Source organism: Cryptomeria japonica, chromosome 1, assembly GCF_030272615.1.
Source record: "Cryptomeria japonica chromosome 1, Sugi_1.0, whole genome shotgun sequence".
Lineage (NCBI taxonomy): Eukaryota > Viridiplantae > Streptophyta > Pinopsida > Cupressales > Cupressaceae > Cryptomeria > Cryptomeria japonica.
In genome coordinates this window covers 427,469,311-427,493,176 of record NC_081405.1, presented here as the reverse complement: position 1 = coordinate 427,493,176, position 23,866 = coordinate 427,469,311, and the positions used below count along the sequence as shown (strand labels likewise).

At 35.2% G+C, this 23,866-nt stretch overlaps 1 protein-coding gene across 4 annotated transcripts in view; it reads left to right on the top strand.

Moving 5' to 3' along the window:
* Positions 1-23,866, top strand: part of LOC131065083 (pantothenate kinase 2) — a 345,145-nt gene that overhangs the window by 74,864 nt on the left and 246,415 nt on the right. For all 4 annotated transcript variants that reach the window (XM_057999509.2, XM_057999495.2, XM_057999488.2 and 1 more), the window contains one exon: positions 14,030-14,241. In XM_057999509.2, coding sequence (XP_057855492.2) covers positions 14,030-14,241 — 212 coding nt within the window. The remainder of the gene's footprint in view (positions 1-14,029; positions 14,242-23,866) is intronic.

The window sequence follows — 23,866 nt, the reverse complement described above, 5'->3', positions numbered from 1 at the left end:
CCAAAATTGAAACAAGAACAAAACAAACAACTTATCATGATCAATCAAGGAATTTCAAAACAACAAAATAAAATAAAGACAAAACTGAAAACAAAACATACCTTGCTTGATGAAGATGCCCTTCAAAGAGAACAACTTAACTTTGAAAGAAACATTCAGCTCCTTAAATAGAAGTCAAAACCAAAACGTTGAAACGCATGCCACGTTTTTAACAAACTCGGATTTCAACTAAAATAACCAAAAACGACATCCAAAGAGGAAGAAGATCGGGTCAAAACGCCTAACCAAAACACGTGTTGAAGCAAGGAGAAGAAATGTTAAGTTAAAGAGACCAAAACGCCTCCATTTATGCTGCAAAAACGGCTCCAAGAATGCCAAAAATGTGGCCAGCAAAGGTCAAAACGCCTTCCATTTGAGCCAAAACGTGGCTCATGATGCAACAAAAACGGCTCCTAGAATGACACGCCTTCCTCTTTCCATGGATTCTCCACAAAAATCGGCTTGAAACTCCTCAAAAATTCGAACTCCTTGGACAACTACCAGGTCAGGTTCTTGGAAGAAGTCTACAAGTTTAAAATGCTTGCAAAGACATGTAATCGGGTTTTAGAAACCCTTTTGCAACTTTTAATTTGTTTCACTTTTCAACTCATAAGGCAAATTCGGGTTTGAGGGAGAAAAGAATACAAAGACAAATGTCATAACAACTTGTAATAGGGAAATAAAATCCCCTTTACAAGTTTTAATTGACTTAAAACAAAAGACTTGTAATAGGGAAATAAAATCCCCTTTACAAGTAAATAGAACATTAAAACTTGTAATAGAGAAAAAGAATCCCTACAACAACTTAAAATCACTTAAGTAGGAATTTTTGAAAGAAATTACAAGTTCTTTTTAAACTTATAATTTAAATTTACTTGTAATTTGTTCAAAAAGTTCCTACAAAGACATAAAAGACATAAAATACAAGGGGGAAATAAAAAGTAAGTTACAAGTGACAATTTTTAAAATAAAGTGCACTTGTAATTGTTTTAAAATTTGCCTACAACACTAAAACAATAGAAAAATAAAACTTGCAATCAAAGGACAATTTCCCACCTGTAGTTAGGAAGAAAAAACCCGAAATTGAAGAAAAAACATAGCAAACGAACTTGAAACGCGATGAAATTTGAAATGTGGATTGAGGATGGACTAAGGATTAATTTAGTTCAAGGGTGAAACAATTTTTTTTGCCTCGAGAAGCGTGCCTTAGAGTAAAAATTTCATTTTTGACAATTTTTTTAAAGGGGTTGTCTATTTTTGTGGATACAAAAATACGGACAACAAGAACATGTTTAAAAATTAACATTGTTAAGTAAAGAAGGCTTCAGTTGTGCAATACTATTTAGATATTCAAGTTTTGTGGATCTTCCATTGCATTGGAGTACTTTTATTACTAAAGTGATTACTTTGATGATTATTTATCAACGATCGTTTAACTTGTACATTGGCAAACAATTAAATGAAAGGGGACCCACAAAGCATTGAAGTATCTATAAGCATTTCATGCTATGAGGTGAAAATGCCAATTTTGAGAAAATCCACTGCTTTGGGATCTTCACTGTAATGTCCCCTTATTTTACAACCTATGAAATAGGGACATTTCAGTTGCAAAGATCAGTTGCAAGAGACTTCTTTCCTTTAAGCCTTGATTATTATGTTCTATGAAACCACTTACGAATATAAACTTATGTAATTGATAAAATATATATAGATATAATTTTAAGAACAATATATATTACATGAGTTACTGATTGGACAATTTGATATATGCAAGATGAATTGATCTTTATACCTGCACCTAGTGCAATTCACAATGATAGATTATCTTTGCTATGTTTGATATGACTGAAAAAATTATGCAAAATGATCTTGTTATACAATATGATTTGACCTTCTGATTTGGCAATGGAAGATATGCTTTGAGATTGTGTATAATTGCTTATACCGATTCAATTGCTATTTCTGTTAGAAATTAGGATCTTAGGATACTAATCATTATAAACAAAATCATAAAGTAAATAAAATGAGAAACATACATGCATAAATGTACACATTACACAAGATATACATGGGGAAAACCCTTTCAAGTTAAAAATCCCATAAAGCATCATTTAATTAAAACACTTATAAATATAGTCTATCATAAAATAGACATGACCTTGGGGATACTCCTCCAATACTTCCACATGACCAATAATACCTCTTGTGCATAGTGATACAACTCACCATAAAGCTCCAAATTTTTTAATACAACTCTACCTCCATAAATATAGGAGGAAGGGTGGCTTCACTAGTCACACCTTTTCAATAACCCCCACTCATAAATAATTAATAATCTAATAATTATTAGATTATAATTATTTCAAATGGGATATGCTTATAAAGCATATAATATATAAGGTTTTGTAACCTTATATTAGAACATTATATATAAATTCTATAAGGATGTGATCCCTAATAACATTATGTTCTAACACTCTCCCTTAATGTTAATAGGGGATCACATGTCAATTTCCATAAAAGAAAAAATGAAGTACCCCAGTAACGTAGGAGTTCTTTGACAGTGATAAACAGGGACACAAATATATGCTAACATGAAGATCATGCATTCCGGACTACATGAAAGTCATCTTGTCATAATTTATAATCCCACTGTTTTAAAAATGATGCTATGAGGTCTTTAAAAATTATATTGGAGCCGCGGTCTCCTCAAATTAGCCTCTCGCCAGGTTCATTACATAGTGCCCGTAGGACTTAATACAATGTTTTTACAAGTGGAAGATTTACAAGGAGAAGATTTACAAATGTCCATAGGACTTAAGCACAAATGTGCCTATAGGACTTACTAATGCCTACCTGCAATAACCTATCCGTAGGCTTAAAGGACTTACTAATGCCTATATAGGTCATATTTCATACCTATTAGGACATATGCCTACCCGTAGGATTTAAAAACTAGGATTTAGCCACTAGGTGGTGTCATTGACATGCACACTCCCCCTCAATGGCATCACCTAAAGCCAAGCATTATTTGAATTTGGAGCATATAATGCCTATTAGGTCTTAAATCTAGGATTTAGCCACTAGGTGGTGTCATGTACACTCCCCCTTAATGGCATCACTTAAAACCAATCACTGCATAGAGGATTTCAAAGTGGTGGCAAAAATTCTAATATATTGCATGTGCCCATGATCTTCAAAGTGTCTTTATTATAGAATGATTTCACTTGAGTGATGTGCCCATAATATTCAAGGTGCCTTTGTTACAAAATAATTTCACTTGAGTGATGTGCCCATAATCTTCGAAGTTCAATTTGAACTTTAGAAATGATATTATTTGGAAAGAGTAAAATAACTTCAAGTAAGATGGTACTTTTACATGTATCCAAATGGAACTCTTCTATAAATCTTCAAGGTCATATTGATTCTTCAGGAGCTACACTCATATTTTGCCCATTTGATTCAAAGATGGATATAAGATGGTCTTCTTATTAAAGTATTGCATCATCCATGTAATAACACTTGCACCATATATTTTGAAGGCATAACCTCGCCATAAAAGAAACAATATAGTTAGTAACATAGTAATCAATTAAACTTGATTTTTGGTGCAAAGAAAGAACATAATATTATGCGTTTGTCATTTGCCAAAGATCATATAATATTCTTCATAAATGTTAAATATAGTCCAATAATTTGTAGCAAGGAGATCAAAATATAATTTTATGAGAATAAACATGAATAATTAGTTTTTTTGTTTAAAATATAAAATAGTCATGCTACTACATATAGTAATGATCCAAAAAAAATTAGGCAACGGGTGAGCTATCCTTTCTAGGTTTGCTCCCTAGACAGTTTATAAGGGCGATAGCCACCCATTATAAATAGTTTGATTGAAAAAAAATGGATCAAATACAAAATAGAACAACAAATATCTCTGATCTCAAACAAAAATGCTAGTGAGCAATTTATTAAATTTACTTATGCATATTTACTAGCCTATACATTACATAAAAAAATAGTTTGCCCTTTGTATATGATTTCCTCTTTATCAATGTGACAGTATGATATTGAGGAATTTCCTTGTAAAACTTAGATATTCTTAATGAAATATAAGACATATCCTTCATCAAATACTTCAAAATTTTTTTGGAGATAAGTCATGATGTTCCTTCCCTTTGTCACAATTAGTCCGCCCATGAGTCTTTTGTAATGCAACTTAGAGCACTATTATTCCAATTAATTGGAAGGGCAGCTTAAAAATATTGAGAATAGATGCACAAAATGTATTAAAACATTATATGGAAGGATTAACATTATTAATTATGAGGTTCTTGTTTATTTGTTCATGTCTCATCAATAAATGATTTATAAAAAGATAGCATAAAAAAAAGGAAAAAAGGGATATTACTTGTTACACCATCTCTTATAACACTGTGAAAGCAACCCCCTTAAGAATATTTTTCATACATATACACGTATCTTAAATAATGTGTTTAACAATTAAAAATAATCTTACATTAATCATAGACAACATATACTTTTCTTATATCACAATTGATCACTTTTAATGATAAGATTATTTACATGTATATGTGAAGTATTCAAATTTGATTAGAGTGATTTGTTTAAAAGAGATTGATAAAATAGTTAGATTAGATCTAAGATCATGAACAAATATAACATTTGTTATAAATCCATATTTGAATAGTATTCAAAATTAAATAAGATCGTGCCTTATAAAAAATATTTGTGGGCTTGACTTTTTAAATAAATTAAACTCACGCAAAAAATAAAATAAAAATAAATGTAGCAAATAAATTTTGTGTATAGTAATGTTGAAGAATTATTCTTAAAAGATTTCATCCAAAAATCAGAATCAAACAATAGTGTACCACATGCCAAGGTTAAAAAAAATAGGTTTAGTTCTTATGGCTTACCACAAGTATAGAGCCAATGTTGATATTCCAGCCTTTTTTCTTGCAATATTAATCTACATGGGGACTAGTAAGCAGCAAGCAAAACTGCTAACCCAGATGATGTTTAAGCACCGCCTGTTGGGAGAAATAGATGCTGTATTGGACAATATTGATGCCAATCTCAGAATTCCGCTTCCCCAAAACTACTACATGTCTCTTAGCAACAGAGCAGAGGTAAAAAAGCTCGTGATTGTTAATTCTCTGGATTTTGCAGCCTTCCAAGCAACTTGGCCCATCATTTCCAGGAACATTGAGTTCCTTCTGAAAGCGGCTGGTATACAAAGTGGTTTGATGTCGAATTGGAGAGCAATTTTTCTCTGTGGTGAAGATTTAGCGGTAACTGATGACCTCGGGATCCTTGAGAATGGTGATCTGGTGGATGGAAACGACTGGGGATTTGGCCTGGGTGAAGAGTGGTATCCAAATGACTATAAACTCCCCAAAGAGAAGGCAGAATCCGCAGCTCATTTGAATTGTGGCCCTGAATGTCCCATTGTCTTAGATGCGGCCAATGCGCTTGTGGAAGATGCTTCCGATGATTCTCTGTGACTCCGGTTGACCCTAAGACCTCCGGTCTCTCTGCCTTTTGAGATTGTTTGTTTTTGTCTTATGACCTCTGCGTCTTCAAGAGGCCTTTAAGATGATGGCATTCTGTTGCCCTCATCCAGTTCTGTGTCGACTTCTCTTTTTCATGGATTAGGGCTATGGTAGGGGGTTTTCTTCTTGATTCTTTCCCCCTACCGCTCTTATCGAATCAGGCCTTGTATTCTCTTTCTTTTTTAATACAAGGGTGCTGCCCCTTTGCAGCTATTTACTTATTAAAAAAAAAGAAAAGGTTTAGTGGCCTTGCCACGTTTCTGATGGATGTGTTTCAATCTCAGAGGCATACAAAGTAGATTGATTGTTAATATTCCTCCATTCTTGTAGCAAAGTTGAAGCTTTATGACATCCCTCTTGTCTATGTGAAGTGGAGCTTTGCAATGGAATCTAAGAGATGTATCTCGCAATGTCACTTTTGAAAATACTGAAGTTGAACGATTTATTAACGTACCTAGGATTTATCTTGGTTATGTGCATATATTGACCATGTTTAAGTCCATGAGAAATGACAACTAAATTTGAGTTAAAGGAAGCAATAAAAAGTTCAAGATCTTAATAAACAAGGTCATTGTAAGCTTAGGAAAAAACACTTTAGCAAAGTATGGCATTCTTTAGTTCATAACTTGGTATCGACTCTATCATGAGTAATCAAGCAAGATCAATGTAACAGGGATGATATGGAGTGTGAGCATTTCAACAACTCTATTGCCAATAGTTTTGAAGGTGTATTGTTCAATTAATCATAAAAATGCAGCAAGAGATAAACTCATCTCCTCTGCATACATTATTAGAATGTTTGAATCCAAGATGCAATCCAAAATGAATGTCATTTTATATGATGAAACAAAGATAATTATTCACATCATATATTCAGATCCGAGCACATTTTCCTTAAGAAATAGGGTAAGAGAAATAAAAAATAAGGGCAAATTCTCTTTGCCCCTTCATCACCTGGTTGTCACTAGCTATTGTTACAGTGATAGCGAGGCCTATTATGATGCCCTTGATTTAGTCTATGAGGTGGATACTCAGATGGGTACTTGCCATCATTTATCATCTCTTCTTCATGATCAATGTTTTGTAAGTTTGATGGAACAAGCACTTTTTCAGACTACTGATCTCATAACACATATGTGTGGATTGAGAATAAAGAGCTCAAAAAATTAGTTGATGGTTTACATTGAGATTTATTTTATCCATTCACTATCGTGATACTTTGCTTGGAGTTTATGCAGGTCACAAGTGACATGATCGCCTACAAAAAGATTCATGACATATGGTAACCAGATGCTACGGATGATCAGGCAACACTAAACATTTAGAAGCAATGAGTGCAAGAGAAAAAAGCCCCAGATTTAGAAGATCTCATGATAAATAGAGGAAATTGTCAATAAAAGGGATCGTCAAGGAATGAATATCTTTGGCCAAGACATTTAGGGACTAGTTGAGGAAGCCAAAGAACTCGGGTAGATTTATAAGTTGAATGTGAACATGTATTCTTGCAATTGTAGTTTTGGTTTCAAAGGATACATCCATTCATGAAGTGGCACGCTCCTTTATGTAGCATAGGCACGCGAGTGTGCATAAAGACGAAAAAAGATGCAAATTCTCTTATAACAACGTTGATTATCAAGAAGAAAAGGAGTAATAAGTACAGTGTGAATATGTAAAAATATTTTGGTATTTCTCTATTTTGTGATATTTAACTCATCAATTGAGAATGAAGTATAATAAATTTAAAATATAATAAGTAATTTGAGATATATTTTTGTATATATATAGTTAGTAAGGAATCTAGAAAGCTAATATCTTCACCTTGTTATCTCAAAACATGAGTAGGTATCAAGTATACACAATGACAAAAAAATATTATTTTTGACACTATACTATAATGTATTATACGGTATTGTCAAGGAATGAATATATAAATAGGGGTATTATAGTCATCATTTAGATATCCACATATATTATATATGATGCAATCTATTAAAGGTCTTGTCAATTATCAAGTATCCACTTAATATAAATTTGATTTAATAGTAATTGAAATAATGGTTTATTTATTAAAGTAATTAATTTATGATGTTGATGATATAGAAAAAAAATCTCAAAGCCAAATTTTGAAAAAAATTTAATATTTACCTCTTATGATGTATGCTCAAATGTCAACTTTTATGAGGCCAATTTTTTTTTTATTGTAATCACATTGGTCAATGAAGATAATTATTTTTTTAATATAACATAAGATGCACTTCTCTAAAAAATACATATTAGAAAGGAAGAGATACTGCCCATATTTGTTGATTGATCATAAATAAGATTTCCATCAAATTTTATGTCTTCTAGTATAATCTGTAAAAATGATTAGTGCTAGCCTAACTTGGCTCTGATACCATGTTAGAAATTAGGATCTTAGGATACTAATCATTATAAACAAAATCATAAAGTAAATGAAATGAGAAACATACATGCATAAATATACACATTACACAAGATATACATGGGGAAAACCCTTTCAGGTTAAAAACCCCATAAAGCATCATTTAATTAAAACACTTACAAATATAGTCTATCATAAAATAGACATGAACCTGGGGATACTCCTCCAATACTTCCACATGGCCAATAATACCTCTTGTGCATAGTGATACAACTCACCATAAAGCTACAATTTTTTTAATACAACTCTCAAATGACAGAGAACCTCCATAAATATAGGAGGAAGGGTGGCTTCACTAGTCACACCTTTTCAATAACCCCCACTCATAAATAATTAATAATCTAATAATTATTTCTGTCCAATCTTGAACGGTGGTGGAAAGAAAGTAATATATTCAGGGGTAACCCTAGCTTTTGCTTTGTAAAACGAATGAAGTTTATGAAGGAAAAAATCAAAAGGTGGAATAGAGATTGCTTCAAAAACATTTTTGAAGAAAAAAGTCGAATTGAAGAAGCACTTTTGCAAATAAATTCGGACACCATTTTGAGGGGAATGACCAATGACACATTCCTGAGAGAAAAAGGGCTAAAGGAGGAGCTGACAGAGGTTTTACTAAGAGAAGAAATATTCTAGAAAGACAAATCCAGAGAACTCTGGATCAAAGAAGGAGATGCAAATACAAAATTCTTTCATGCGTCGGTCAAGATAAAGCGTGATAGAAATAGAATTGATTCTGTCATGGACCAAAATGGCAATCTTCTTTCTTCCTTCGAGGCTATAGATGAGATAGCAATTAATAATTTCAAAATATTACTGGGCAATAACAATGGAGTGAAAAATATTCAATCGGTTCAGATGGTGGATGTTATACAACAAGAGATCTCCGATGAGGATAACAAATATACGTCGAGTCCTTTTACTAAAGAGGATGTGAGAAAAGCAGTTTTTGATATGCATCCAAACAAAGCCCCTGGTCTGGATGGAATTACAATGGAATGTTTCCAGAAATGTTGGAGTTTTATGCGTGACGACATCTTCAAAGTGGTGGAAGATTTAAGAAAACAAGGGAAATTTGTAAAAGAGATCAGCCATACTAACATTGCCCTTATTCCAAAGAAGCAGGATTGCACTTCAATGACAAATTACAGACCCATATCCTTATGCAATTCTATATATAAAATCATTTCCAAGATGATGGTGAATAGACTCAAACCAATTTTGATGAAGATCATTTCGCCGGAGCAGCATGGCTTCACCCCGGGGCGAGAGATTACGGACAGTATAATCATGGCAGTAGAGACTATTCATTCAATGCATAATTCCAAAGCTAAAGGTATGATCAATAAGCTAGATGTGAACAGAGCATATGATCGGGTTTCTTGGAATTTTCATTTTGAGGTTCTTAAAATTTTTGGTTTTAAGCAAAGGTGGTTGGATTGTATAAAACATTGTGTTTCATCTGTGAACTACTCTGTGATTGTCAACGGGACTGTTAGCGGTTTTTTCCAGGCTAGTAACGGGTTAAGACAAGGAGATCCCTTGTCACCATTTTTGTTTGTATTGATGGCAGAAGTGCTTGGAAGGAGTATCAAATATAGAGTCGAACAGGGGGCATGGAAAGGTATTTCTATCAACGGGAATATGGAACCTGTGTTACATTCGCAGTTTGCGGATGACACAATATTATTTGGAGAAGCTTCAAAAAGAGAAGCTCTGATAATAAAAAAGGTGCTAGATGATTATGAGGAACGCTCTGGTCAGAGTATGAATAAACAAAAATCGATGATATATTTTTTAAATTCAAACAAAAGGACACAATTGAAGATCAAGAGCATCTTGGATTATGGTCAAGGCTATTTTCCTATAAAATATTTAGGGGTGCCATTGTTTGCTGGGAGAGTTGATACTAAAATATGGGAAGAGGTGATAAACAAATGCCAAACAAAATCGACCTCTTGGAAAAACAATGGTTGACTCAAGCCGGGAGATTACAAATGATTAGGTTGGTACTCTCGGCTGTCCCAACTTATTTCATGTTTTGTTAAAGATTGTCCAACAGGGCGGCTATTGCTCTAGATGGGATGCTAAAAAAATTCATTTGGGAGGGTCATAAAGAGGAGAAAAAAATTCCCTTAACCAATTGGGACACGACATGTTTGTTAAAGGAAGATGGTGGGGCAGGTTTGAGAAAAATGAGCATTCAGAATTTGGCACTTGATGCTAAAATAGCCTGGAAAATGTATAAATATCCCCACAAGGGATGGTGCAGACTGATGGCAAACAAGTATTTGGATGCGAATGAGCTCGAAAGAATATTTACTATGGCAAACACTGCGGGAGGTTCACCAATTTGGAGGTTTATTTGGGAGAGTAGGAAAATAATTACAGAACATCTTACATGGAAGGTTGGTGACAGGAAAAAGGCCAAGTTCTGGAGAGATTCTTGGTGTGGGGAGGAGACATTGGCAGACGTGATGGAAGATCAAGATTGGATCAATCCAGTGGAGGTAGAGGTAGGTATGTTTGTGGCAGACTATATCGAGCAATTTGATTCCCAGAAGGAACCGATTATTTGGAAAATGGTTGGCTTATGAAACAGGGGTAACGGTTTGAAACTGGCAGAGATTCTAAAAGGTAGGAAGGTTCATATCTCGAATGAGGAGGACACACTTATATGGAATGTGGCAAAATCAGGTAACTACAAGGTAAATTTGGGCTATGAATTGCAAAGAAGGAGACAAAAAGACAATAATTGGCCAGCGATCCTATGTTGGGACAAAAGGGTACTCCCAAAAGCGGGTGCATTTTTATGGATTGCGCTTCATGGAAGGATACTGACAAGTGATAGGTTAAAAACAATTGGTATATCGGGGCCTAACAGATGTTATCTATGCAAGGAAGAGGAAGAAACAGTTGATCACCTCTTATACGGATGCAAATATTCAACTCAATGTTGGGATTGGCTTTTAAGAATGTTGCAGAATCACATGGTTCGTAGTTGTACATTCAAAGATTTCATATTTGCCTGGCCTACGGGGGGTAAAAACTTAAAGTGGGGCAGCTTGTGGATAACAGGACCATCAATGGTCGCATGGCAAATTTGGAAAGAACGAAACAAGAGAGTTTTCAGGGAGGAAGAATTGGAGGTTACAATACTCATCAACAGAGTCCAGGCGGCAATTGAAGAAAATATAAATGCCAAGATATATGGACAGAGCTACAGATTATACTCCAAGTGGGATATGGAAATGGAGCAGGTATGGAATTTGAACAGTCAAGTCTCCACAGATTGAAGGATAAATCGATTGGAAGGAAGAATGTCAATTGGAGTCCATCACCTCTTGGTTGGAAAAAGCTAAACTTTGATGGTGCTAGCCGTGGCAATCCGGGTTTGTCGGGTTTTGGGGCTGTGGTTAGAGATGAGGAAGGTAGTCTTGTAGGGGCTATATGTGGGCCTTCAAGAATCGTTTCCAACAACGTGGCGGAAATCACTGCGTTAGAGGAGGGGCTTAAATGGGTTATCGCTAACAAACAATCAAAAGTTGTTATCGAAGGGGACTCTTAAATTATACTAAATGGTGTTAACAAAAAAAGATTTACCAATTGGAGGCTTAACGAATGGATCTCGAGGATAGACCAGCTTATTCAAAAGTTGGAAGACTATCAGGTAAAACACATATATCGTGAAGGAAATCGTGCGGCTGACTTCCTTGCTAACCAGGGCATAATCGAATCTCAGACTAGGGCCATTTCGGTGGCAGATTCAGTGTACAAGGACCTGAGTTATTTTCTGGAATTGGACAGAGATACGATCCCAAGGATGGGGATCGGGTAATCCCAACCGCAGAAAGGTACCATTGGGATAAGAGAAGTACTCTCTTATCAGCTTCGTTGTTGGAGGACAGTGCAGGTGTATATACGGACTCAGGTTGATGGATTTTCTTTGGTTATTGGGATTCTGGTGTTTGCAAAGATGGCGAAAGACTATCATGACACATTGAAACCCGAGTTCAAATGAATCTAATGGAAATGGTGGAATTATATAACGCAAGGGGCACCATTGTTTTGCTCATAGTGGAGGAAGATGGTGCATCGATTCGGGCTTAGCTGTCTCTGCAGAGAGGAGACACTGGAGGAACAGTGTGATAGATTGTTCGACATTGACATAGATGGTCTTGAGGCGATATGTGGAATAGTGGAGGGTGCCGTTAGCGAGGATATGCATTGGTGCGATGGGCAGATCTACGAAATAATTCCGTGTCTTCTGGTTGATGTTTTACCCACCAAGGAGGCATGTATCGAAAAAATCGCGGGATTTGTTAGGGAGGTTGATGCAGATGCCGTGGGAGGTGTGGTCATGGAGGTGGAAGAGGAATGGGCCAGCATTCTAGGTCCTTTTTTAACACTGCGGTTTATCTGTCGGATATCGAATGCTCGGATTCGGAGGACGAAGAATAGGTTGCTGCAGAGGCCCTCAAAGCCAAGAAGGAGGAGTTCATGAATAACGCCTGGGAAGTGTTCCGAGTGGGTGTGAAGAATGATGACATGGACCCCTTCAAGGGGATGATGCAGACAGAGGAGGGTTGGCTTTCGGAGGGCAGTATTGATCGGGTCTCGGGTTTCTACCATCTTGAGGCTTTTATAATATGGTCTGCTAAGTGTCTTGTTATAATAGTCTATGTTGTAGCTTTGTGTATGTAGGGAGTTTTTTCGATCAGTTGGACTATGATTTTAATATCTTTTCATATATAGTATAGGGAGCTATCCCCATCAAAGATAGTACTTGATTAAAAATAAAAAAAAAAAATTCTAATAATTATTAGATTATAATTATTTCAAATGATATATGCTTATAAAGCATATAATATATAAGGTTTTATAACCTTATATTAGAACATTATATATAAATGTTATAAGGATGTGATCCCTAATAACATTATGTTCTAACAATTTCTGATATGAACCTTCAATGTATGCAATATATGTGATGTCAATATTGCTTAAAGCGATATGTTCTTTCTGGCTTCTTTGACAGCGATAGTTGGAAGTGGATGTTATATTGGTGATGTTGATAAGAAGTTGTCTTCATGTATAATGAGGGATTTATATAAGAGATCTTCATGACTCTATGCATATCATTATTATTATGATCACTACTTCAGTATGGATCATACCATCCTCCATGTTGTCTTGATAAGGATGTTGAAATATCGTCTTGTGAACATATCTGATTATGGGTTTACTATTAGCTATGTTGATCACAATTGATCAATGCCATTAATGGGAGAGTCCTGATCCATGTATGTGTAATGATGGATTAAGGTCATTGTACTTGACATCATGTACTTGGTGTGTTGCATGCTCGTGAAGCCTTCTTCCCTTGATGGATGGATCACATATCACTTCTTGACATAATTACATCTTGATCTACTTTGCTACTCTTGGAGTCCTGATAGGAAAATCGTGAAGTCTTATGGAATAAGACGATTTTCCATAATGTTTTTATAGTATAATTGACATGAATATGCAACTAACTATGTACAAATTGTTATCTTCTAACTCCTAGCTACTTGAAGATGCTATCAAGGCTGCCACCCTTGATCACATAATTGTTTATTGTTTGTTATCTTTCTAGGTTAAATATGGGGACATCACATTCACCCTCTATCCTCTTTCCTAATTTGCATTTAATATTCTCTCTTTAATATTCCTGAACTTCAACAAGTTTTCTATACTTGATGAGCTTTATCGAATTTGGCTTGATTGCAATTTTATAATATTAAGTATCAATTATTTTTGATGCATATAAACCAAATTGTTATTTTATTATGTAACAAAAACCTGTCAATTTCATGCTGGAGAAAAGATCAATGTTGTTTAAAGAGATACAATTTTTGCTTCACTCTTATTTTTCAAGATAGGCCTTTGGGAAAGTGATTCTTATTGTGAAGTTAATATATATTTATTGCAGATTTCATGGATGGAAAAATTTCTGCAGAAGGGCACAGAAATTACTGCACCTGTCCCAATAACTTCTCCAGGTACAACAGGTCTAGGGGGCTTTGATCGACCATCTTCTCGGGAAGGATTGTTGCGGTCTGATGCTAGTGCTAATCTGAATGTGGGTGTGCTTCATCTGGTTCCATCACTAGAACCATTTCCATTATTAGCAGACCCAAAACGGTGAGCTTTCATGTCTTGGCAGGCTCTTAAAAATCCTTTCCAAAATTTTTAGAAGGGAATACCAATAAGATTGACTTCATAACAAGAATCAAAGAAAAGATGTTTTCATCATTTTCTATATTCTTATCCTTTTGAAATGTACAAATCATACAGGCATGGTGCATTTTTGGATTAAATGTTACATTCTCTGCCTTGAAATCCCTTCGACTGTAAATATAAATTCCATGGATATTTTAGTATGAATTTAAATAAGTAAAGTATCACGTTGCTTTTGTGAAGTGCATGGTATTGCCATCTCCAAATTGCAAGCAATCTTAGAACAAGCCATCCACATTCGTTTTGAGCATCTTATATATGGCATTACATGGGCATTCTTAACACTCTATCTTCTACCATTGATAAAATAAAAACGACTAATATTGTAAAATTGATTTAGGTTTGGTATGTGATAAAGCCCACTATTCTGAATCCATATGAATGTTATTGCTTATATTATTTGATTGAAAATTCAGGGTCTCACTTTTGGTTTCCATGATTACTATGCACAAACTTGTGCTCGACCTCTTTTCATTTTACCTTTTTAAAATGGATTAAATTATAAGATGGTCACCATCTAGTGTTTTACAGTTATGGACTTTAGAAGACAAAATATCATGTTGTTGAAAATTGAATTGAATCAACTTAAACAGCTTGGGTGAAATGACAAGAGTGGACACAAAAAATTACTGTCTACAATTGTTGGAAGATTTTCCTTAAGGCTTTAGATACCTTCCACAGAAAGGATGTGATGGCCCCTTCTTTCTAGTAGTTTGAACTTTATAATTGATGATTAATTATAAAATATGATCAAATTAGATGGAAATAATAATTATCTTTTTTGAAATGATAAATCATCAAATAATGATAATTATAAATTTATAATTAACTAAAAATATTCAAACACAAGGTTTGGAAATTTCAGCAATACATGCCCAACAATGGGCACCAAAAGCTGCTGGTGTTTTAATTTGTCACTTCTGTGATAACACAAACTTGAATAGTTGATGAGGAAATCCTCTCTTAAAATTCATAAGGGAAGCTCCCTAATTTAATCTACAACTAAATCTAAAACAATAAACAAGGTTGTGTTGTGTGATGCACACACCTCCCCATCTTTTTTGACATGGACCTCCGTGCCTCTAGTCTGCGTGTGCGAGAGAGGGGTAGCCCTGAGCAAAATCTAAACCTTTCTTTGCCTAGAAATGCCAAAAATGATGCCCTTGGCTCCTAAAATATCCAAAACAAATGCTCAAAGCAAAGTGAAGTAAGTCCAGGTGTCTTCAAATGCAGAACAAAGGGAGACGTAAGCACTAAAATGAAATTGAAGTCTCAAAGAGAGGGCAATATATTTCATGAGCTTCACTTCCAAAATCGTGTCTAGTAAACCTGTCAAAAGCCCTAATAAATACATTGATAAGGGACAAGGTCAAAACAAGTAAAGAGTGATAGGATTTGATTGTTTTAAACGCCAAGACTTTTTGGTGCTATGCCTTCAAAAGATCGATGAATGTCCCAAGGGTACCCACACGACGCTCAAGAGTCTAAAACAAATGATAGTCTATAAGCATTGGGCTTTCTATTATCAAAACACTTTTTCCTTTTATCACCTCAAAAGGGCCAATAAAAATACCGATGTAAAACCCGAAAATGGGCAAGCATATCAGAACCAAGGCAAAGTAAAGTCAAAGCAATATTAGGTTTTGATGTTTTAAATCTTGTTGTCACGTTAGAACAAAACCCCACAATCACCAAGCAAAATGAAGAATCGGAGCAAGTAAAATAGAGTTCAGCGTTTCTTTTAGGGCGTTTTCTAGCTGTCATAGCCTAAAGTCAAGACGCCTTTGTAGATTGTGATTTGAAAGGGATAAAATTTTTGGAATCATTTTAGTAACGCCATAGAATACCTCGATAAAAAGCCCAGAAATCATCCCAAAGTGCTTAGCGATTCAAGTGAAACTCAAACATTCGTTTGAGAAAGGGGCAAAGAGCTTAAAATCGCCTTTCATATCGCATAAAAGATGCCGAAGATATCCCCATGAAAAATGCCAATCTAGGGGTTTCATTATTTTGAAAGGTCCCAAAATAATAAAATATCGGATGTGTTTGTTTCAAAATAAAGTTTGGGCTCATTTTTTTTATTGCTTTTGCTAAAGCCGTAGAAAACATCGATAAGGGTGTCAAGAGATAGCATTTAAAAGAATCGATTTAAAAAAGGTAAGAGTTTAGGCATTCGCTTTTTAAAGGAATAAAATCATTTTGTCATCATGCCTTTCAAAACTGAAGAAAGCCCCGAAAAGTGTCTACAAAAAACAACGCATTTTCAAAATCAAAGCAAAAATGATAAGCTCAACCTTTTTTTTTAATGGATCAGTTTTTTTGCATCTCCCGCTTTAGCTGAAAGAAATACCGAAATTTCATTTTAGAATGAAGGGGGGTTAAAACATTTGAAAGAAAAATAAGTTTCACCAAGGTGTTTATTCTCAAAGCCCTATCGTAGCTTCTAAAATGCAGAATCGCTACCAAAACATGATCAAGGCGAGGGATAAAGTATTTTTTTATTTGTCTAGTTTTGATCTGTGGCGTGTTCTTTTCAAGACTGGGGTCACCAATAAGATGGATGTTGCGAGGAGGTCACACGCCGATGCACAAGGAATCGATGATAAAGAACATCTCCACGTCAAGAGGTGATAGCACGATGCTGGAATTAAAGGGAGGCTTTGCATTACTATAGTCCGAAGCACCAATTGAAGATGGAACTGTGGCCAGGCTTGAAGTTGTTGGCTAGTAGGGACCCTACCTCCACCACCAGGCAATGCGGAGGGCCAAGGTGACATTGTTTCAAATCTCTGGAAGGAAGTAAAACACACTGAATGCTACAGAAGTATCCAGATGTAGAAGATTGACAGCTGGAAGTGACAATTGGAAATGCATTATTGTAAAAAGGGAATTATTATACTGTAACATAACTACTTTTGGTCAAAATATTAGTTATTTCTCCATCTACCCAAAGCTGTCTATTTTGCCTTGTAGTGGAGGTAGTTGAAGAAGTGGTTGTAAAGGGACAATTGGGAAGTTATGAGAATTACTAGGTATTGGCTAAAGTTGTCAGAGCTTCTAGAAGGCAGATCACAGCCATTGGATGGGTTAAATCTTGACCTTTGATTCAAAATGTGAAATCTATAAAAGGCTAGTACCTCTCTCTTTGTAAGGGGTTAGATTTTTAGAGGTTAGATAGGTAGAGCTTTTGTATAGCTAGTAGGTTAGCAGTTAGTATTAGGAGTAGAAGTAGAATAGGATTGCTGGGCAAAAATTGTTGTAATGGTAGTTAGAACCAAAGTTTAAAAACTCAGACTCGCCACGGGCTCGACAAACCAAAAATTTGGACTCGGACTCGGACTCATGAAAGACTCGCGAAAGACTCGGCAAGGACTCGGCAAAAGAAAAAACCGTAGTTTTAGAAAAAAACATAAAGAAATTAATGCATTTAGAGAACATAAGAGCCATAATTGAAACATTACACATGTCATATGATCGACAAACGCGCAATATTTGAAATTTGAAATACTAAATATAAATACCCAGATTTCTTCAATGCTAATTATGTTGTTATATGGAGCCTAATCAGACTTGGAGGTTAAATTTTCACTACTTCCATCAGCGTAGTTTCCCCCTATATTTTTCGACGGGGGTTTGGGGGCAGCGCCCCTTGCGCGCTCCAAAAATACTTTTATTATTTTATATAGGCGTCGGGTGTTATTTTTCTATTGGCAAAAAAACCCTTCATGAGATATTTCACTCCCTCAATTACGCCAAATGAAGGCAAAACAATAAAAAAAACTCACTTTTAAAGCTTGCATGACGTTTTTTTTGGGTCGCGCGAGTCCATCTGAAAGACTCGCCAGTCTGTGCAAAAGACTTGTGCGAGTCCTTGCAAAAGACTCGCGAGTCTTTCAGATGGACTCGCCAGGACTTGCCTCGCGAGATCGTGGCGAGTCCACGAGTTTTAAAACTATGGTTAGAACAAATGAATAAAGCATTGAAGCATGGTGTTTTATCATGTGTCCTAATTTGTTTGCATGGTTTCTCTTCAGCTGGTTAATTAGAGTTCAGTGATTTTAATGATGAACTGTGAGGGTATCTGATTGGATTTCAGGTTCATACCATTGGGGGCTTACTGATTGTAGGTCTTTGTGCATGGTTATTTTGAACCCTTTTATTGTTCTTTGTTCAACTGTGTGTATTTGTCTTAGGCTGCACCAGAATTGGGTGTTTGAATGAATATCCATAGTCTGAAAATCCTTTTATGCCTTGGAGCTTGCACTATTCATGTGGAGTTGTGAGTATATCTTTGGCCAAGCAGGAATTAGTTTATGTGAAATCTGTCTACCCGTAACACCAATTGTTACTATCATTGTCCTTAGGATTCCTAAACCTTATCCGTTTTGTTATTTATTTCCCTAGTTCGAGAATCAAGGCATCGCTTGATGCAGACCAGCTTGTAGCATCCGTAAGTCCCCTCATGTTTACCAACAAAACACATCAAACTGTTGAGTTATTCTGAGCAGTCAAGACTTGAAAGTTGGAACCTTGAGGTTGTCCCCTTCGATCATTCAAAACATCATTAGGGATTTCCTTATTCAAGAGAGGATAGGATACTCGGCATTCTATTTTGTGTTGACCGAAAGAGAAGCGTACTTTTCCCACGTCAACAGGTTGGTACTGTAAACATTGCAAAAAATGAAAAACTATATTAAACTTGACTTATTTGTTTTCAATCTCAAAGGTTAGAGCAAAAGACCCGACAATCTCCTATTACGCAATTGAAATTTTTAAATATTTGATAGCTAAAATATAAATGGTAATACTATCCAAAGATAAAATATAGATCTTTGGAATTATATCAGGAATTAATTTGATCTTGAAAGTATATAACACTTGAAAACAACAATGGTTTATAAGACTAGATGGAGGCAATTAATTATTATGAAATATTCAAAATTATTTCATAGATCTGAACATTGCTATTGCACAAAGTTTGCACAAATCTCATATTAATTGAATTTTTTGTTGTATGTTTACAACACTTGAATCTTGACTTGAATGGAAATCTCGCCAGCTTAAGAAAGCTTCAACCTTTCATTCATTACACACATTAACTTGGCTTCAAAATTGAGAGACAATCTCTACAAGATAAGTCTGTCTTTCAGTATATTTACAATTCTTGTGTAGATGAGACATATTTATAGTTTTCCTACTATAGCTTTTTGAAGCTTAAATTAAAAAAACAACAACTATGAAATAAAGCTTTATAGCTATTCAATCTTTACCCCTTCAAAAATAATATTAAATATTAATTGCAATGTCAATCTCAAAAAATAAGATAAAATCTCAATTTCAACTCATTGTTTCCAATTTGGTTCGCATGTTAGGCACCCACATAAATAAGGGCTCAAATCCTTTGATTTTTTTCTCTAAATTGCTTTACGTGATTTCAATGTGGACTTGGCCATGATTGAGCAAACTTGGGCATCACTTTTGGTTTCTTTCTATTTTCATTCTGCATAGAAAAGCCTGCTAATTTGGCATTAGGAGGAGCTTTTGGTCATAAGTGCCAAAAGGTGGAAGTTTTCATTCATAAATGGCAAGTGGAACATTTCTTTCATTGATGCCAAGCTATGCTAGGTTTTAATCAAGGGGCATCAAATCGTTGCAGCCTGAATAACTTATGCCAAAATTGAAACTCATTGAAGGTGCCAAGTGGAAGGTTTAAAAAGTGGAGGAATTAATAACTTGATGCCAAGGATTTTTGACATTTATGCACCAAGAAGTGGAACCTTTTAATGTTTGAATCCAAGTGGAGTTGAGTCATTGATGCTAAAAAGCGGGATTTTATGTGAAGTTGCAAACCCATTTGAGACAAAGTTGGATGCTTGGGAGGCTTTTTGTTATGGGACTTTTTCCCATGGAATGGAGTTATAATAAATAATATTAAATAAATATAAGTATGGACATAATAATTGTTATGAAGGGTTATGACTTTTGTTACCACCCTTGAGACATTATTTAAAACCTATGAATCAATAAAGAAGGACACAAAGGGAGAAACTAGTAGAGGAAAAAGGAAATTGAAAAAAGCAAAAGAGAGAGGATAGTTAAGGTCTGGTGGTTGGGCATTGGGCATTGGAGAAGGGGCATACAGTGTGTTTCCAACTCAGGGTACAACGTACACCCAAGAGTGTCTTGGCTAGGGCTGTGTTTATTTCATGCCGTGAAGGCATGTGGGGTTCTATGTAAGAACTGTGTTTATTTCATGCCGTGAAGGCATGTGGGGTTTTGTGTAAGAACCGTGTCCTCCTGGAGTGCTCCCTTGCCTGGAAACCCTATACCTATAACTAATCCTCTGCATGCAGGAAAGAAGCCTCTCCGTGATTTACAGATATGTATTAATCAATTTCATATAGTCATTGCCCTAATGTTCACCATTGCAAATCATCATCTCAATGTTTTATATATTCTGAGTGATTAGTTTATCATTACTTGAATAAATTACTTCGATACTTTATTAAAATACTGTGTAAACACTTAATAATAAATAGTGAATTTAACACCTTAATATTAAATTATCTATCTTAGGTAAAAAGTACCATTACACTTTTTGGTGGTGGTTTTGGATTGGCAAGCTGAAAAGCGGAGGTTTAGACACTAGCAAGCAGTTTGGCAAGTTCGGCTACTTGACAAATAGTGTACAAATCCCCACTAGTCACCAAATTGGATGATTTTTGAATAATTCTGCTAAATTGCTTTATTTTTTTGTAAATTTCTTCCATTTTTTCAATTTTGAACACTGCCAAAAAAATCCTCTTCTTTGATGCACTTTTCCTCTCTTTCATTGTCATTTTTCCCTTTAAATTCCGTTTTCTTGTGATGAATCTTGAACTTTTCTGACAACCTCCCACCTCTACAATGTACTGCCATTCTTCAATAAAAGCAAAAATAGCAAGAAACAAATTTCCAATAATAGAATGTTTGATTTTCGGGCTTCTTTCCTCAATTTGGTAAGGAGTAGAGCAAAATAAAACACAACTCTTTTCTAATAGTGAGGTGGAGTGTATTTGTCTGATCCTTAATTCTTCTTGCTTTTGGCTGATATCTACCACAATAATTTTCATTTAGCTTCACTTTTTCCTTCCTCAACCTATGTTGAAGTCTCATTTAAGGATACAGAGTCTTATGATCTTCATGATTGTTGGTTGAAAACTTTGTACACCTCGGAAGATGTGCAAAATTGTGTTTTCAACCATATTGTGTGAGTATAAAACTCTCCAAATCTAGGGAAGGCTCCCCTTTTGCTTTCTACTTTAACAATTCATAAATAAAATCTAACTCTAAATCTATTCTAAATCTGGGTGAAACTTTATCTTATTTTCTTTTATTTCAGAAAAAGACACTTATTCTTTTCTCTTCTTTTAGAAAAGAATCACAGCTGAAAGCACAAATGATTAATGAAGTAAATGAAATAAAGAAGCAAAGTTTCCATAAAGGCACAAAGTTCTCCGTTACTTCTCCGGGAGGGGAAAACAGAAAGAAAGCTCAAAGTCTTTAGCTATCTACTCTCCTATCAACCTTTTTAGACGTTTTTCTGGTAACCAAGCACAATATGTAGCAGCTCAAAGTCTAACTACATGATGCACCTCTTATGCACAAACATAGAAAATAAAAGCAGCTCAAAGTTTGAAAGTGATCCCCTCTGCTTGAGCTTTCTACACTAGCTTTAAACGTGACAAGCAGCTCAAAGTCTGCAGTATCAAATCTTAAAACCTATCTAAAACTCCGAACGCAATAAGCAGCTCAAAGTCCGCAAGATTGAGCTTGAATTCCTCTTGTATAACACTTGAAAACTCAATCAATTTCCAGAAAATGTCGTCAGATAACACCGTGAATCAACACAAAATTTGAAAGCAATTTGCCTCTTTTAATTGACTGCAATCTGATTTACAACTAAGCTCAAAGTCTGAGAGTGTACATACAAATTGACAAAAATTTGTTGCATTGCTAAAAAATACATATTACAATAGACCCACTCAAGTATTTATAGGAGAGGTGCCTTGAGAAAAAGGTGGGAGGATCCCAACTAACTTGAGAAATTCTCTCAACCACCATGACTTATTCCAACTACAATACTCATTTAAGTCAACTTGTAGTTGCTTTACATGTAATTACATTTTACAAAAATGCAAGTAAAAGTGATACTTGCAATTACAATTTTTGACATTATATAATTTGTCAAAACAAAATACATAAAATACATAATTGAAAGTATTTTATGTGTCCAAAAACACGACTCTAACTACATCATCCTTTGTTTGTGATGATCTTCATGTTGCTTTAGGATGCTAGAACTTAAAGTTTTCAGGATTGGTGAAGACATCTCGAACCGGAACAAGAATTTGCATCCTGAATGATCTTTGTGTCCTTCGCCAACGAACGTTAACCTTATCTCATATGCTTGGGGTAGTACTATTTCTTCAGGAGGGAAACCCTTCTCTTCGTTGTGTTCTTTCTCCATGCTTGATTCACTTTGTCACTGGATAACTTCATGCAGATTATTGATCCTTGGGCTGCCCCATGAATTACTGTTGTATCTCTTCTTTTGTTCACTGATGAAGAACCCATAACACCTTATTCAAGATAAAATTGCTATATAACAATGCCCATGCTTTCATTTGTTGGTTTGATAGATCGTGTGTGCAAACAAGATTGAGAAGGGAAGGGATAAATTGATGCAAAAATGGGCTCACAAGTGAATTTCGGGTTTTGAGGACTGCATAACATGTGTAGAAAAACAAGAGCATTGACTTGCAATTGTGGAGAATGGACATGCTATTTCAAATGTGTAATGGGAAAATACAAGTTTGCACTTGTAATTGGTTCCTAGAGACTCATTTTCAAGTGTTTTTGAGTGCATTTTGGACCAATTTCGGGTTTTCGAAGGTTGACTGCAAGTGGAAATTTAGGGAAAAACTTTTACACTTCCACTTGTAATCGGGTCTTGAAAACCCAACTGCAAGTTACAAGTTTGCACATTTGGGAATAGCTTGCAAATGAGTGAGCAAAGTTGATAGTTTACCTTTGAAATCAGAAGTCGGAAATTGGGAACTTGGATGTAAGTGATGCTGAATGTTGAGAACCACTTGCAATCGGGTTCTCCATATGTTGTATATTGTTCTTATTTTATCATTCTGAAAAGAGTAGATAGGATTGTGGGAACTAAAGACTTTGTGCTTAGTTGCTATTTTCCCGTTCCGGAGGAGGTGATGGAAGTCTTTGTGCTTTCAGGAAACTTCATTTCCCCTCTTGGTTATGTTTTAAGTTGCTATTGTTATTTCTTCAAAAAATGTTGTTCCTTTTCTGTGAAGAGGAAAGAATATAGTCTTTTCTGAAAAAAGAGGAAAGGTTGTTGTCCTACCCATATTAGATTAAATTAGTTAGTAGATAGGGGGAGCCTTCCCTAAATTAGTAGAGTATTATACTCACACACTGTGGCTGAAACCACAATTTTGCACATCCCCCAGGTGTACGAAATTTT